The sequence below is a fragment of the Euleptes europaea genome, chromosome 19 (genome assembly GCF_029931775.1).
Source record: "Euleptes europaea isolate rEulEur1 chromosome 19, rEulEur1.hap1, whole genome shotgun sequence".
Taxonomy (NCBI): domain Eukaryota; kingdom Metazoa; phylum Chordata; class Lepidosauria; order Squamata; family Sphaerodactylidae; genus Euleptes; species Euleptes europaea.
Window position 1 is genome coordinate 37198665 of NC_079330.1, and position 15821 is coordinate 37214485.

General features: G+C 50.5%; 1 protein-coding gene across 1 annotated transcript in view; it reads right to left on the reverse strand.

Moving 5' to 3' along the window:
• Positions 1–15821, reverse strand: part of CLUH (clustered mitochondria homolog) — a 59081-nt gene that overhangs the window by 17876 nt on the left and 25384 nt on the right. Inside the window, exons 13-21 of the mRNA XM_056865231.1 lie at positions 13950–14102; positions 11605–11667; positions 9918–10162; positions 8999–9083; positions 7452–7605; positions 5193–5332; positions 3644–3724; positions 2402–2527; positions 1668–1789 (exon numbers count right to left, since the gene is read on the reverse strand). Coding sequence (XP_056721209.1) covers positions 1668–1789; positions 2402–2527; positions 3644–3724; positions 5193–5332; positions 7452–7605; positions 8999–9083; positions 9918–10162; positions 11605–11667; positions 13950–14102 — 1169 coding nt within the window. The remainder of the gene's footprint in view (positions 1–1667; positions 1790–2401; positions 2528–3643; positions 3725–5192; positions 5333–7451; positions 7606–8998; positions 9084–9917; positions 10163–11604; positions 11668–13949; positions 14103–15821) is intronic.

Genomic DNA, 15821 nt, shown 5'->3' on the forward strand with positions numbered 1-15821 from the left:
GACCCCTCACCATTTTTGTTGCCCTCCGCTGGACACGTTCCAGCTTGTCTACATCTTTCTTAAATTGAAGTGCCCAAAACTGAACACAGTTTAGCACACCCATGCTGACTCTTAGTAATCAGATCCATCCTTTCTAAATGCTCAAGGACTGACTGTTTGATGATCTGTTCAAAAAAAATTCCCGGCATAGACGTCAAGCTGAAGGGTTGGTAGTTATCCTGGTCCTCTTTTTTCCCCTTCTTGAAGATGGGGACAACATTTGCCGGTCTCCAATCTTCTGGCACCTCACTTGTTCTCCAAGAATTCCCAAAAATAATGGACAGAGGTTTAGAAATTACATCTGCAAGTTCTTTAAAGTACCCTTGGATGCAATTCATCTGGCCCAGAGGACTTTGTTTCATTTAAAGAAACTGGTGTTTGTGCACCACCCCAATGCCAATCCTAGGCTGCAAATCCCTTCCCTCGTCACATGTTCTGTTCATGCCATGTTGAGCACCTCTTCCCTCGCAAGAAAAGACTGGGGAAAAGTAGGAATTGAGCAGTTCTTCCCTCTCTTCATCTCCTGTTACAATTTCACTTTCCGGTCCACGCAATGGGCTTACCTTGTCCTTGTTCTTACTCTCACTCTGTACGTAGGAAAAGAACCCTTTTTTGTTGCGTTTAGCATCCCTCGCTAGCCTAAGCTTTAGCTTTCCTAACACTCTCCCTACACACACTAACTATTTGTTTAATATTCCTCTTTGGTTATAAGGCCCTCCTTCCACTTCCTAAATGAGTCTTTTTTATTTCTCAACTCTTTAAAAAGCTGTTTATGGAGCCACCCTGGCCTCTTTAGGCTCCTCCCATTTTTCCTTCTCATAGGAACGGTTTGTGATTGCGCCTTCAGTATTTCATTTTTAAGAAACTCCCACCCTTCTTGAAGTTTGGGCCCTCTGTGACTCTGCTTGTGGGTCAGCTGGCTGTCCCACTGCTGGAAACAAGATTCTGGACCATTTGGTCTTCCCCAGCATCTATCACCCAGGCTGTGGGGAATGCCAGACAGGCAGAAGTCAAACTGACTCCAAAGTTGCATTTTCCCTTGAAGTCCTCCTAGGGAGGACTCTACCACTTCAGAGGCAGCTGAGGAGAGGACACATCAAGGACTCCCACTAGCAGCACAGAGGGCTGGTTTGTATGCATGACATGTGCACAGGGGCAGAGCACGGAAGGGTTCGTTCTGACAAGGTGGCTGCCGTCTCCACTGGGTATCAGGAGGACAGCAGCGCCATCCGGAGCGCCTTGGGGGAACAGAGGAGACCGGACACCAGCGGGAAATGCAGGAGGCTTCTGGCCTTTATAATACTTGTGGGGTGGGTGTGGGGTGGGTGGTGCGGCAGCAGCAGCAGCCACCGGGCCTTTGGAATGCTTCAGCTGCTAAGGAGAAGCTGGGCAGCTGGGAGTAGGGGGAACCTCGGACAACGCGCATGCAAGAGTGCGGCTGGCCCTGAGGCTCTGCACACGGTCACCCCCTTCGCCCACAGGCCTAGGCCGACAGGGGATGCCCACAACAGGAAGCAGGGAGCTGCGGTGGGGAAGAGCAGGGCAGCAGCCAAAGCCCCCTGAAGACAGTGGGGGAGCCATGAGGCTGTCGGGGGGCTCTTCTGCCTGCTTCCCACGGGGCGACTCACCTGAGTGCCACTTTCAGGGATTTGGCGCCATGGTACTTTGAGTTGATCAGCAGCGCGTTCTCCAGGAACCGGAGAGAGAGGTCATACTCCATCACCCCGTGGAGGACCAGTCCAATATTGTTCTAGAGAGAATGAGACAGCAGGTGCCAGTCAGACAGAGGGTCACAAGACACACCCTGCGCCAGGCTGGCAGCAAGCCCCGGGCGCTGTGCTGGTGAGCCCTTTTGACATGCACACCAGAAAAACCAGGATGCTTTGAAACTGTGGTACAATGTGATGCACCTTTTGGTGGAAGGGTAGAAAGTAAACATTCTTAGAAAGGACTATATACGCTTGCAGAACTTCAGAGTCTAAAAAGCAAAATATGGGGCATGATGCAATCAGCACCAACATGTGTACTTATTTGGCCCAGGCTGGTATTGCAATGCGGAAAAGGAAGGCCACGCATCCAGAATAGGTGGGCGAGGACAAGCCTACAGTGGCTGCAGGAGACAAAGCCACACAGGATCTCCTCTTCCGTGGCTGAACCTCTCCTATAAGACAGCCTTTTCGTGTTCTCTCAGTAGCCATGAGGACTAGCATCCCTCTGCTTAAACGCAATGAAAAGCAGATGGTTGAAAAGAGGTCTTGCTCCATGACAATACCAAGTTGATTTGCTGCATGAAGAACCTACAGGGATGCACAGTCCCTTTTCAAAGTTCCTTTCTGGGCAAAGGCTTTTTGGAATTACTCACATCCAAGAGGGCCATTTCTGGGTGATCTTCTCCAAACACCAAGAGCATGAGGTAGCGGGCGCGATACAGTAGGTTGAGCGCCGTGGAGAGCTGGCTGTTTGCAAAGCAATACAATGCAAGGTGCATCTGTAAGAGACAAAAGCTCATCTGGTGGCATCCCCACTTCCCCCATCAACAGACAAACGCTACCAGGCCTCCCTTTGCTAAGGCACAGACTACACGTGCAGAAGAATATGGTTGTAGGCACTGCACTGCACCACTGAAGACTGCTGATCAGGAGATACAATTTTTTATGCTCTTCCACACAGAGTCCCTGTAAACTGAAAACTAGCACATCAGGAACCATGGAGTTAGCCAAAGCTCTCTTGCTTGTCACTCTTCTACTTGCAAGGATTCTTGATTTTTATGCAATGTTGTTCTTAATCCACAGTCACTGCTTTGTTCTGCAGCATGAGAAGCCCCAGCCTAAATCCTGCACCCTACAAAACAAGCTGGCTTTAGTGAAAACACGGAGCATCTCTGTGTACCAAGGAACTGAAGATTTGAGGTCAGGTCAGCATAAAACACACTTGCCAAAGGCTGGCCCAGCCGCCCCGGAAAAGCCTGTGCTTGGCGGGGCGGGCCATTTCAGAAGGCAGGTGGTGTTGCTTTTGGACTGTTTCCTTAGCATCTCAGGGCGCAAGGCTCAACTTTCTCCTTCACATTGAACCACTACAGTGATCTTCCTTCCGTTCAAACAGCCTCTTGTCTCCATGCAAAACCACCTGCCTGCACAAGCAGAGGGCATTTCCATAGGTCTCTTTGGCCTCTCCCAACATCTTTGCATCCAGTTCTGAACAATGGCCCTGGAGTGTGGACCAAAACCCAAGGGGGCCATGGACAGTAACAGCAAAAAAATTTCTACACACCTGAGGGAATTCTCTAGGTTTGAGGGAAAATCCAAAGCCTTAAAACATACCATTGGGGAGTTGTAACCCCCCCCCCACAACAATAGAGAATGCCAATAGAGATCTTGCAAAATCTCATGAAGTCAGTAGGCACTGCGCAGTTGCCTAGCAACGGTGGGACAGGAGCCTTGGGCTAGACAATCCTGGAATTACTGCAGATTTGGAAGACGGCAGTGGAGTGGCAGGAGGGGGAGAGAGTGCGGAAAAATGTCTTGATATGGGACAGGGGTAAGGTGTTTGGGGGATGGGATTTCCCTCCCCTTGCACGTCTCAGGGGTCCCCACTTTGTACTTACATATTCTTGAATGGTGTTGGGGTGCTCAATGCCGAGCACCCTCTCGCTCATGAGCACCGCTTTCTGTTGATTACTTAAGGCCTAGAAATGAACAGAACAGAAAGCGTCACAGGTCTGAGACCTCCACAGATCAACCAGGAACGCAGGTAGGTGTCGTGCCCTCGAACCCAGCGCTGTCTGTGCTAAATGACAGCGGCTCACCAAGGTCTCAGGCAGAAGCAGCATTTCCCTCCCTTAATAATCAGGAGATGCCCTTTGCTGGGTTCACCTAGTTTGGGCAGTTAGAAGGTTGTCCCTGGGGACAAGGGCCTTTTCTACAGCTGTACCCCAAGTAGGAAACTCTCCCCATGAGGTATTTGCCTGACACCATCGGGGGACATGCTGAGTAAGCCTGTCCTATCTCACTGAATTTGCATCCCACTATTTGGCCTAAGTTTGCAAAATGGTTCTCATAACTGAAAAAACACAACAGCTTCCATTTTAACAATCATTTTTTTAAAATCCGTTTTTAAAAGCAAACCTTTGAAATAAGCAGATCTATGAAAAAGCAATAGTGGGGGGAACAGGGAGGGCAAGAGATCTGCAGCGTGGGGCCGGGATTCTCTGAACGAGTTCTGTATGCGCCACAGAGTCTCCACTGTGCAGAACACAGACAAGTGCCTGGGCAACAGGTCAGCCCTTTTCAGTGGGCCTTTGAGCAAATGCAAGGGCTATAGTGGAACAGCCTCTGCGGCAGAGCCTACCTAGAGAGCATGGTTGGGTTCAGAGGACCCAGGCCCTACGTTTTTCCTTTTAAACGTAGAAAAGAAACACACTCGCGCACACACATGCACACACTGCTCCCTCTAGCATGGCACTCTTTCCTTAACTAGCAAGGGCTCTCCAGGGTCCAAGCAGAAAAGGCCCCTGGAGATGCCAAGGACTGGAACTGGGACATGCTGTGTGTGATGCCTTTTCTGTGTGTGTGCGTGCGCATGTGCACACACAAACCTGGGCTTGGGAACTTAATCTCCAGCCCAAAATGCCTGGCAACTATTTTCATAATCTTCTAGATACCAGGTGGAGCATGTTTTGGCTATTCCAGCTTTAATACCATTTACTTGGATGAAAAAAAAAACATAACAAAGAGTCTCCCCAGCACCTCCACAACTACAAGTTTGTATTCTAGCATGAGCGTTTGTGAACTAGATTCCTTTATGGCAGAGACCTCAGACTAAGCAGGCCCTAGTCCATGGACCCTTAGGATGAAGCAAAATCTTATTAGTCTGTAAGGTGTCCCCAAACTCCTGTCCATTTTGGCTGCACCACAGCAGCTCCTGGGGAATCGGGTTTGATGGTGACCACTTCTCTTTCTTCTTTTTTGATGAGTTTTCTTCCTGGGTTTTGGTTGCTTTGAATTTGACGTTATTTTAGAACCACGGAGTGCCTTGGGTCTTTTTTTCAAAAGGCAAGAGTGAAATTGGAACAAATGTGCCCCCAACAAGCTGCAGGAGAAGAAGCCGGTAGCAGCAGGCAGCGCCTCTGGCAGGAGGGAGAGGCTCCTGCATACCTCTGAGTAGTCTCCCATGATGTAATTCAGGCGCGCCAGGAGCCGCAGGCAGGCACAGATCTCCACGTGCATCGCGCCGTACACGTTGTTGAACAGGTTTAAGGCTTCACTGATGAGCTCACAGCCCTCTTTCAAGAAACCTACAAAAAAGCAAAATCCAGCAGCGATTTTTAAGGTCTGTCACGCACCTCCACGATAGTTCCATACAGCCAGTTCCAAACAGTATTAATCTGGCATTAAAAAAAAAAAATCCCAACCATCCTCAAAGCAGGACCGGGTCATTCTCCTCTCTCCATTTTATTTGCTTACTATATTTATACCCCACTTTTCTCCCCAGTGTGGACCCAAGTGGCATACAACATTCTCCCCTTCCTCATTTTATCCTTACAACAATCCTGTGAGGTAGGTGAGAGTGAGTGTGTGTGACTGGCTCATGGTCATCCACCAAGCTTCCACAGCAGAGTGGGAATTCAAACCTGGGTCTCCCAGATCCCAATCTACTCTGAATCGCTAACTGTGACACCGTGCTGGCTCCCCTGGGAGGAGGAGCCGGTTGAGAGAATGAGATATTATGCTGATGAGCTTTCATGGAAGTGTGAGGATTTGAGTCCAGGTCTCCTAGATCCTAAGGCAACACAATGGCCCCACTAATTCTCAAGGTGTACGGTGGGTTCTATTGCAGCTCTGCTGGAAGGGAGGGGGGAAAGATGCAGAATGGGGCTCCCTGAAAATCTTCAAGTTACAAGCTCTGAGACCTCAGGGCTGCCAAGACAGATAAGGGAGCTCCGTGTTCAGAAGGAAGGGTACTAGTAGTGCAGGGGGGCACGTGGGGGAAGGCTGCTGATTTCAAGCCCCACTTGTATCTGACCAGTTACTGGGAGAAACAGGATATACTCGACTGGAGCGACCTTTGAAGTCAATATGGTATTTTCAAAATTCCATACACTGCTCCAAAGACTGATGGTCATAAAGTGCCATTTTAAAAAATTCTGACCCGCTTTATAGTTTACATGGAATGATCTGGACATTTGAGGAAGGATGATTATTAAAGCCATGAGATTCAAGTTACTTGCAGCCATGGGATTCATGGCTAACATGCAAAATGTTCGAAGACTGAAAGACGTGTAGAAAAAATGATTTTGTGTCTTGTTGGAAATGCACACTGACTGCCCAGAGCCTTTTGCAGACAGCCACGCAGGTTACTGTTAGGAAAACTGCCCTGTTCAGCTGCACAAAGATTCATGTGTCAGGCATCGGCCTGGTATCCGGCGGCGATGCCAGGTGGTGTTCCAAGGTCGAACTGTTGTTCAGCTCTGGATTTGTTTTGTCTTGCTATTCCCTGGGAACAAGGGCTATCTGTGGGTTGCCATAGCAACCAGTAGTCGTCCAGAAAGTTCATTTTCACCTCTATATCTCCTGTACCCTCAGTATTGCCCCCATTAGTATCCTTGCCAATTTCCAAGTCGGTTTCTGTAACTCGCTGTATATTTTCCAATAAATCACCTTTCTATGGAAGGCCTGCCTAGAAGTCGTTTTGTGGGATTTATCTGGTGAGCCCGGAGCTGACATCATGATTTGCCCTCTAATGTTTACCTTTTATACTTGCTAGAACGGCAGGCTGAAGGTTGGTGGCGGAAAGGGATTTTTAACCGCCCCCCCCCCCGAAGGGCATCAACAAAGAGGTGGGCTATCCCAGCCCTGCACAGAACTGTCCTAAGATCCCCAGAGCCCCTCACCGTGGCCTCCCTGCACACTGGGGCTTTGCACTCATGCCAGGCTTGGGGGATTCTGGTGGATCCCTGCAAGAAGCCAGATGCTGTACAGCTCACCCTTTGGGCCTGGTCTAACAAGGCTCTTAATTTATTAGCCATGGCACCTCCATGTACAGAAACAGTCTACCTCAGAGGGCTATGTGCTGGGGGGCATACAGAGGGGGAGGCTATTGCTTCTATCCCCTGCTTGTTAGCTGACAAGGACGGGGCAGGATGCTGGACTCGGGGGGCCTCTTCCAGTTTGATCTAGCCGAAATCGTGCTATTCCATATTTTCCAGTCCCCCCACCCCCACAGCCCTTGGAGAGCAGCTCCTCAGGGTGAAAGGACCCTCTGGAGAGATTATGCACTCCCCACCCTCTGTGCATCTGGGCCTGGGTCTAAATGCCTAGGACACAGCATCAAGAATTCATACACACACAAACGCATATTTGCCATGTCAGCAGCTTCAAATGAAGGCTGCGGAGGAATTTTGGGTGGATTCCTACCTTGCTGGACTTTTGCTTGCCCACTCTGGAAGAAGTGAAATGCATCGGAGGCTTTGGGATTGACGTGTTTGACAACGGGAAAGATGTTCAAGATGTCCTCCTCAGTGAAGGTCGGTTTGTGCCGGTTATCAAAATTGTACTCTTTCAGCAGGATCTGCAATGGATCATTTTAAAATTTCCCTCCACTCACTACAAAACCCACACCAGATTCCCACTTTCTGTGGGAAGAGGGCAACAAACTCGATCTTAAGAGTATCCTCGACCCTTCTAATTTTGCGATAATGAACACAAAGTCCAGGCCCCATTCCCTTTCATATTCACATGTTCCCTGGGGTGGGGGGAGGGGGGGGAATCCACGGGGCCTTTCCTCAGCTCTGAAGTTGACCCCTTTAACCAGGAAACCCAAAACATGTCATGAAGGCTCTGGCACATGCTGATCGTTCCACAGAATAGGTAAAAGAACAGTACAGGAGGGCATTTTTATAAAGGCCCAGGATTCCAACTACACTATCTGTGAACATTTTAAGCACTTTTATTCTTGCATTGTTTATTGTACGTATTATGCTGCCCATATTACATTGTGTTCCTTATTGCAAACCAATACTGTTTTCTTTACACTGATGGTAGTTTTTTTATTTACTTCATGTAACCCCCTCCTTTCTCTCCAATGGGGACCCAAAGCAGCCTATGGCCTTCTCCTTTTTTCCATTTTATCCTCACAACAACCCTGCGAGGTAGGTGAGGCTGAGAGTGTGTGGCTGGGCCGAGGTCACGCAGAGGGGGGATTGGGACTTGGTATCACACTCCTTGTTACGCCGCCTTCTAATGCTGCCACCCGCATTGGCTCTCAGTGAGAAAGGCCACTTTGATTGCCGAGACGCGACACGGCATGGTCCGGTCCAGCAATTCAGCCCGACAATGACTCAGCCAGCCTGTGCAAGTCCTCACCATTAAACGTTTATCCCAGTCTCTCCCCCCACCCCAAATCACAACAATCCTGTGAGGCCGAGGGTGTGCGAGTGGCTCAAGCTCACCCAGAGAACTTTGTGGCCAAGGAGGGATTTGCCTGGAAAGGGAGTGGGGGAGGTCCCGCTCTTTTAACAGAAGCGCGGGGGGGGGGGGGGCTTATTTCGCCAGGTGATGTTAATGACTTCTGCGCCCTGAACTGCTTCCACCCCCATCCCCACCTGCTGCCTCCGTTCAAGGGAAGCAGTTTTTCTCCAGGCCTGTTGGTAGCCCTCACTGGAACCTGGATCTGCCAGGTCAGAGGCTGACACCAACAACCCCACTGCAGTGCATTCAAATTGGATTCTGCAGTGCACACGGCCCATTGTAAGCATGCGTCTGGTCTTTGGTGTGGCAGTTCAGTGTACCCAAGACCAGCCCACGAGCACAAAAGGCAGACTGAGCACTTCCCAAGGAGGGGGGCACGAGGTCATCAGCGACCAGCCATGCTTCAAGCTGCGCTCAACACCATGCGCCTTGGGCACTGTGCAGCTTCCAGTGTGTCTCACCGTGTGGCCCTGTCTGTAGAGGGAAGCCCTCACCTGGATTCCAGTTTTGAGGGAGATCTCACGAAGGAGGGTGGTCTTCTGCAGACTGTACTCCTCCCCTGCCTGGTCAGCACTCTCACTGCAAATCAAAGAGACAAGAAAAAGAGTTGGGGACAGTGTTAGCAGCTGTGCCAGAGGGAGCTCCTAAGAGCAGCCGTGCTGGATCAGACCCACGGCCCAGGAAGCCCGACAGCACACAGCCAGATAACAGGGAAGCCCCCCCCCCCGCATCTGACCATTGGAGCAAGACTGGGAAAATGGCACTTTCACACATTCTAGGTTTAAAAACCAAATTTCAAACAGCTGCATCGTCTTCTGTCGTTGCCAATGCCAAGGGTCACCGTGTTCATCGTGCACATATTGAGACTTGGCATAGAAATCCTGCCAGCCGTGCCTCTTGAATGGTGTGGCCTTTTGGCCCTGCCATTTACAAACTTTTTTATGACCACAGAGACATTGCCTGCCAAACACGGATGAAAAGAAGGAATTCTTCACCCAAAGAGTAACAAGCTTGTGCATCCAAGACCAGCCCAGGATGTCATTCGTTTACTCTGTTCTATTTGAATGGTCTATTAAATTGTATTTGGGGATTTTCATAAGCTGCTTTGGATTCCCGTTCGGGGGCGGGGGGGGGGGGACAAAGCAGGGTCAAAAGGCCTCGAGTGTTCAGAGGCAGCAACTCCTCTGAGCCCAGGTGCTGGGAGGAGAGGCAGAGAGCTTCTGCCTCCACGTTCCCCTTGCAGACCCCGCCACTGTCCGAAGCCGCCAGTCCTGACTCAGCACGGCAGCTCTTCTGTTGCGGCCCAAACGTCCCCACGGCATCCGGGCCTCACAGGAGGCAGCAAAGCTTCACGGCCATCTTGAGTTTGGCCCCACATGGTGCTGCAGAGAAGTGGTTGGGGTCTCCACCCACCATTCCAGGTCGAAGTTGAAGTAAGCCTTGGCTTCTGCACAAATGCTCCTCCACAGCTCCTGGGGGCTCATGCTGGCCCAGGCGGTGTTGTCAGCGTTGCCTAAGTTCCGGTTTTTTCTCCTCTTGTTCTTCTTCTTGGAGATCAGCTCGTCCGTGGGAAGGTGAGCAACCGGGTTCGGGAAGGAACTCAAGAAGCAGTTGAGGAAGTGGCTGATGGCGGCTGACAAACCGGACAGCTCCACTCCCTTCCAGAAACAGATAACATGAATTAGTTATTTATACAGAATTGTTAGGCTTGTCATTTGCCCACCCTAGTTCCCAATTCCTTGCCCTCACGAAATTCAGGAGCGCAAGAAAAAACTGGCCTCCATAGTGACACTCTAGGAATTTCCCCATGTCCGTATGGTCTTTGCCACAGACATTAGGGGAAATTCCTAGACCATCACCCAGAAGAGACATCCTATCCTTCCCAAACTCCAGTCCCCAGGCACTACTTTCAAAATCTCCCAGCATTTTCCCAGGCTGTGCAGGCAACCTTTAGCCAGTTTACATATATCCGTCCCTCACATTTTGACCTTTCCCTTCATCCAGAGGGCTCGGGGAAGCCCTCATGACCCTTCCCTTTCCTCCATTTTACCTTCACAACCACTCTGTAAGGTAGGTTAAGTGGACAGAACGCCACTGGCCCAAGAGCACCCAGAGTGCCTTGTGGCCAAGCGGGGACTGGAACCCCCGGGGTCTCCTAAGTCCAGCCTTTGTAAGTACTGCTACACACCAGGCGGTGCTTTGCAAAGTACAAGATGACCAATCCAGACCACAAAAGGTTTTCCATCTATTGTTTAAAAATAGTATTTTAATGTTGATACCCCCACTCCGAAGGAATGCAACTGGAGAGCCAGGTGACAACGAGATCCAGTTGAAAGTTGGCCGTTTGCTAAGAGCGGCTGCGACCTGCTCCCGGTTGCGAATGAACAGGCAAAGCCAGGCGGCTGGCGAGGAACAAGCTGGAAGTGTGCTCTGGCTGTCAGGTCTGCCCCACCCAACATCACTCACACTGAACAGAGGGGGTGGGAAGAAGGAATGAGCCACAGAAGTCGCTCTTAGCATGGGCAAGATCCCTGAGCAGCAAGCACACACACAGAAGGCCCCCAGAGATTTGAAATTTTGCACACGGGTGCCCTCCTAGCCATTTTCTGGCTGACTTCCTTGTATTTTCTTAACAGGCCACAGAGACCAAGGCTGAGTAGAGACTGGAGCCCAAATCTCCAAGCCCAAACTCGGAGACCGCCGCCCCACACTGGCTCTACGAGGGAGGGAAGAAACCCCCTCCCCCTCCCAAAACAAAACTCTTCTCAGAGGGCAAAAGGCACCCAAGTTTACGCCAGAGCAACGGCAGGCTGCTTGGCCTTGGCCACAGGCTCCCCACCCTCAGCCCCTGATCGTGTGGCACAGAAATGCAGAAGGGGGAAAAAACATGAATCGCAACCATTTTTTCAACAGAATAGCCATGCAGTTGAGCAGGGCCTGTTACACGCAGGCCAGGGCCTATTTTTGGCTTTAATGAGATTGTGCTTCCAGTTGCTAGGCAACGCTGGCCAAGCACCTAATGAGGAAATGGCTTCCCTCCACAGGAGGAGAGTGAAAGGCAACTGGGGGGGGGAGGGGGGGAGGTAATCCCATTTGTTACCTGAAGGTATGTCTTGAAGATGTGCTTGGCCGACCGAGTGATCAGTTCCGTGATACCTATTTTCTGCCCAGGGGAAACAGAAGCAAGGGAGAGAGCCATTCAGGACAGAGCCCTGCCACACGGGTAGAGCCTGAAAGCCTTCCCTGGGGGGTGCCCCAGAACCCTTTCCCCACAGGGCACCAGCAAGCGAGGGACCCAAGCGACGGGATGCGATTTATAGGGAAGGGGGAAGCATATTTCATTGCAGACCTCTAACTAGGTATCTATGGTGTTTATTTAAAACATTTATTAGCTGCCTTTCCAGCTTCCAAGGTAAATAAAACAACAGTCATAAGAAGAAGGTTGGTTTTTTGTATGCTGACTTTCTCTACCACTTAAGGGAGACTCAAACCAGCTTACAATCTCCTTCCCCTCCCCACAACAGACACCCTGTGAGGTAGGTGGGGCTGAGAGAGTGTGACTAGCCCAAGGTCATCCAGCTGGCTTCATGTGGAGGAGGGGGGAATCCAACCTGGTTCTCCAGATCACAGTCCACCGCTCTTAACCACTACACCACGCTGACAGTTTAAATCTAGATGTAAAGACCTCCCTCTATCTAGAGACAGCAAAATGTCAAGCATGTCCAACAGAACCTTAAAAGAAAAACGGCATTTTGTCTCCACAGGAGCGCTGTCCCGAGTCACAGCCTCACCTCCGGACTCCAGCGCAGTTTGCCACATCAGACTAACAGGCCTACCCCTCTGGAATTATTACCTCCGTACAGGAAAACTCTGGCCATTTCCCCAACTTCTCAATTAACTCAGGATACAACTACACTCAGCATTCAAACTTGTTTGAAACAAACTGTTGTGGCTTTCTAACACTCCCCCCAGGAGCTGCCATCTTGCAGACATGTTGTGTTTTGTGACTACACGGGGTGGATAAAAGCATCCTCTCAGGGGACTTAAGCGGCTCTTCCTCCCACAGGAAAGCAACTTAAATTGGAGGAAGGCTTCACACTTGGTTTGGCAGAGGGGTGGCACAGAGGTTGGTCCCACCGCCTTGTCTCTCCACAGAACTGCAGATCCCGTTTGAAGGTGGTTTAAGTTCCTAATAAGTAATTATTAGGCATGCACAGCTGAATGCGTGACTGAAACATTTACCCAGGTACAGATTTAGTTTGTAAACTTAACACCCTCGAGGCTCTTTCTTACAAACAGGTATACATGGGAGATGTACATGTGTTCACTGTAACATGTGAACAGGGCATCTTATTCACTTGTATGCAGGAGTGCGTCTCTGATCGCTCCCACGTAATTGACTCCCAGCCCCCTGCGGCACATGGAATACCAGCACATCACCAAGAAGCCCTTTGCTTAGGACAGAACTTCTCCTGGCTTGTTTCCTGTCCTGCGCATGCTTGGAAGGAGCTCAGTGCTCCACAGACATCCCAGTTTTATTCTCGCAACCACAGAAGATGGAGAGCGCCTGCAACTAGCTCAAGGCCTTCCAGGGAGATTTGGCGCTGAGTGGGGGATCTGAACCTCAAGCTCAGCCACACTAACCACTGCAGCACACCGGTGAAACATATGAAACCTTTTGTCCTGGGGCAGATTAAATTTTAAAATATTCAGAATATGGTGGGTGGGGGTGGCAGACCCCCCCCCCATATCAATCAGTGGCTCAGCATCTGCTTTGCAAGCATAAATTCTCAGGATTATTCCCCAGCACACCTACTTAAAGAGATCTCAGCCAGTAAGTCTGGGAAGGGAATTTGTCCCAGACCTGGAGAGCCACCGATAGACAGAAAGGACAGTCCTGAGCTAAACAGACCCGTGGTCTGACTTGGTGCAGAGGCAGCCTTCCATGCTTGAAAGCTGGTTTTTATCCGATTAAATTCAAAGCAGATCCTGAAGATTTTTGGTTACTGGTGGCAACCATGAAACTCAGAATCCCACTAGAGTGCAACACAGTTCAAAACTAGAGGATGTGAACACACACAAAGCTGCCTCCTTCTGAGTCAGGCCATAGCTCTATCAAGGTCAGTATTGTCTGACTGTCAGCAGCTCTCCAGGGCTTCAGGCAGAGTCCTTGCCTATCGCCTACTGCCTGGTCCTTTCAGTTAGAGATGCCAGGATTGAACCTGGGACCTCCTGCATGCCAAGCAGATGCTATTTCACCCCATGGCTCAGTGGCAGAGCATTTCCTGGGAAACGCACTACAATCTCTGATTCTGTTCAGTGGTGAGAATGCTTACGTGTGCACAGAGACTTGCAAGAAATGGGGCATTCTGTCAAGTCGGAACTCTGCCAGGGCCAACCGTCCCCCAGAAGCGACAACATTTTAGGGACAACCACAAGGCTTACATAGACGTGATCCAGCTGAGTCCGGGCAGGGGTCTTGGTGATGAAGTCAACCACTTTGCCCAGGTAGCGCATGTTGATGCCCCGCTGGTGCATGGCTTCTGCCAAGGTGGCGCCATCCATTGGCAGCATGGTGTGGTCAAGGCAGTCTTTGATCTGCAGGGTAAACACAGCAACAGACAAGCAGCAACAGCTATTTCTGAGTCTGATGGGTACTGGTGTGATTTTTAGGTCACATCCAATTGGCATGTTGAAGAATTAGCAAATGACAGCTTTGTAAGTACTTGGGAGAAACAGGGCAGGGCTAAAAACAGATCCTTACAGGATTCTGCAGCCAAGCTCTCCTAAATTCTGCAAATGGCACACATCCTATGAACCAGCCTGAATCCTGCTTCTGGCAGCCACCGAAATTGGTACAAAAGTACACACAGCCAACTTTGGAACCCTGGCAGGCTTCTCCTCGGGGGCTGAGAGTTCAGAGGCTGTGCATGCGCTGCCACACACCCCTCTGGGTAATCATGAGGTCCATAACAGGATCCAGATCATTCAGCATTTAGAGCCAGTTAGCAATTTCTGCAATTCTGTGGTTCAGTCACAGCACTGCACACCATTATTTTCCACATCTACCCTGGCAAAATACAAATTCCACCTGAAGAAGAAGAGTTGGTTTTTATAAGCCGACTTTCTCTACCACATAAGGAAGAATCAAATCAGCTTTTAATCACCTTCCCTTCCCTCCCCACAACAGACACCCTGTGAGGTAGGTGGGGCTGAGAGAGCTGTGACTAGCCCAAGGTCACCCAGCTGGTTTCATGTGTAGGAATGAGGAAACAAATCCAGTTCCCCAGATTAGACTCTGCCGCTCATGTGGAGGAGTGGGGGAATCAAACCCAGTTCTCCAGATCAGACTCCACCGTTCTTAACCACTACACCACGCTGAAGCTACTTGGAGGAGTGAAATAGGGACCAGCCCATGCTTTTCTCTGCCGGGGGGAGGTAGGGGGGAGGTCCATCACACTAAACTTTGGAGGCCCCCCCCCCCGCATGCTTGAGGGAGAAACTGTGGACACAGTATTATTATTTTTTTAATTACTGAATTCATATTCTGCCTCTTCCTGACAAATTGGGCTCGAGGCTCTAGTCGAGGATAGTCGGATACTTTTTGTGCCAGGGACCATCTGATCCGGTATTCAATCTGGAGCCAGTGCAGCTGGTGGAGCACTGGTCTGATATGGGCTCTCCAGGGGGTCCCCATAAGGACCCTCGCCGCTGCATTTGGGACCAGTTGAAGCTTCTGGATCATGGCCAAGGGTAGCCCTGTGTAGAGCGAGGTACAGTAGTCTAGCCTGAAGGTGACAGTTGTGTGGATCACTGTGGCAAGGGCACCAGCAGCTTAGCCTGGCGCAGATGGAAAAAAGCTGCCCTGGCTACCTGTGTGACCTGGGCCTCCATAGATAAGGAGGCATCCAGGGTCACACCTAAGCTCTTGACAGTAGGTGCGTGTGTTATTTGCATCTTGTCAAGAGTTGGCAGCTGGTATCCCGAACCCTGCCCTGGGTGGCCCAGCCACAGGACCTCCGTCTTTGATGGATGACGTTTCAGTCAACTCTGTTTTAGCCATTTCGTCACGGCGTCCAAGCACCTGGCCAGTGTGTCCAGGACAGCGTCTGGTTGGCCATCCACCAACAGGTATAGCTAGGTGTCATCAGTGTACCAGGCGAGGGGGTGCATATAGATGTTAAATAACATGGGGGAGAGGATTGCTCCTTGAGGAACCCCACACACCAAAGAGTATCATGGCAATACCTTCTCCCCAAGTGCTACACTTTGTCCCCCATCACGGAAGAAGCAGCATAGCCATTGGAGGGCTGTCCC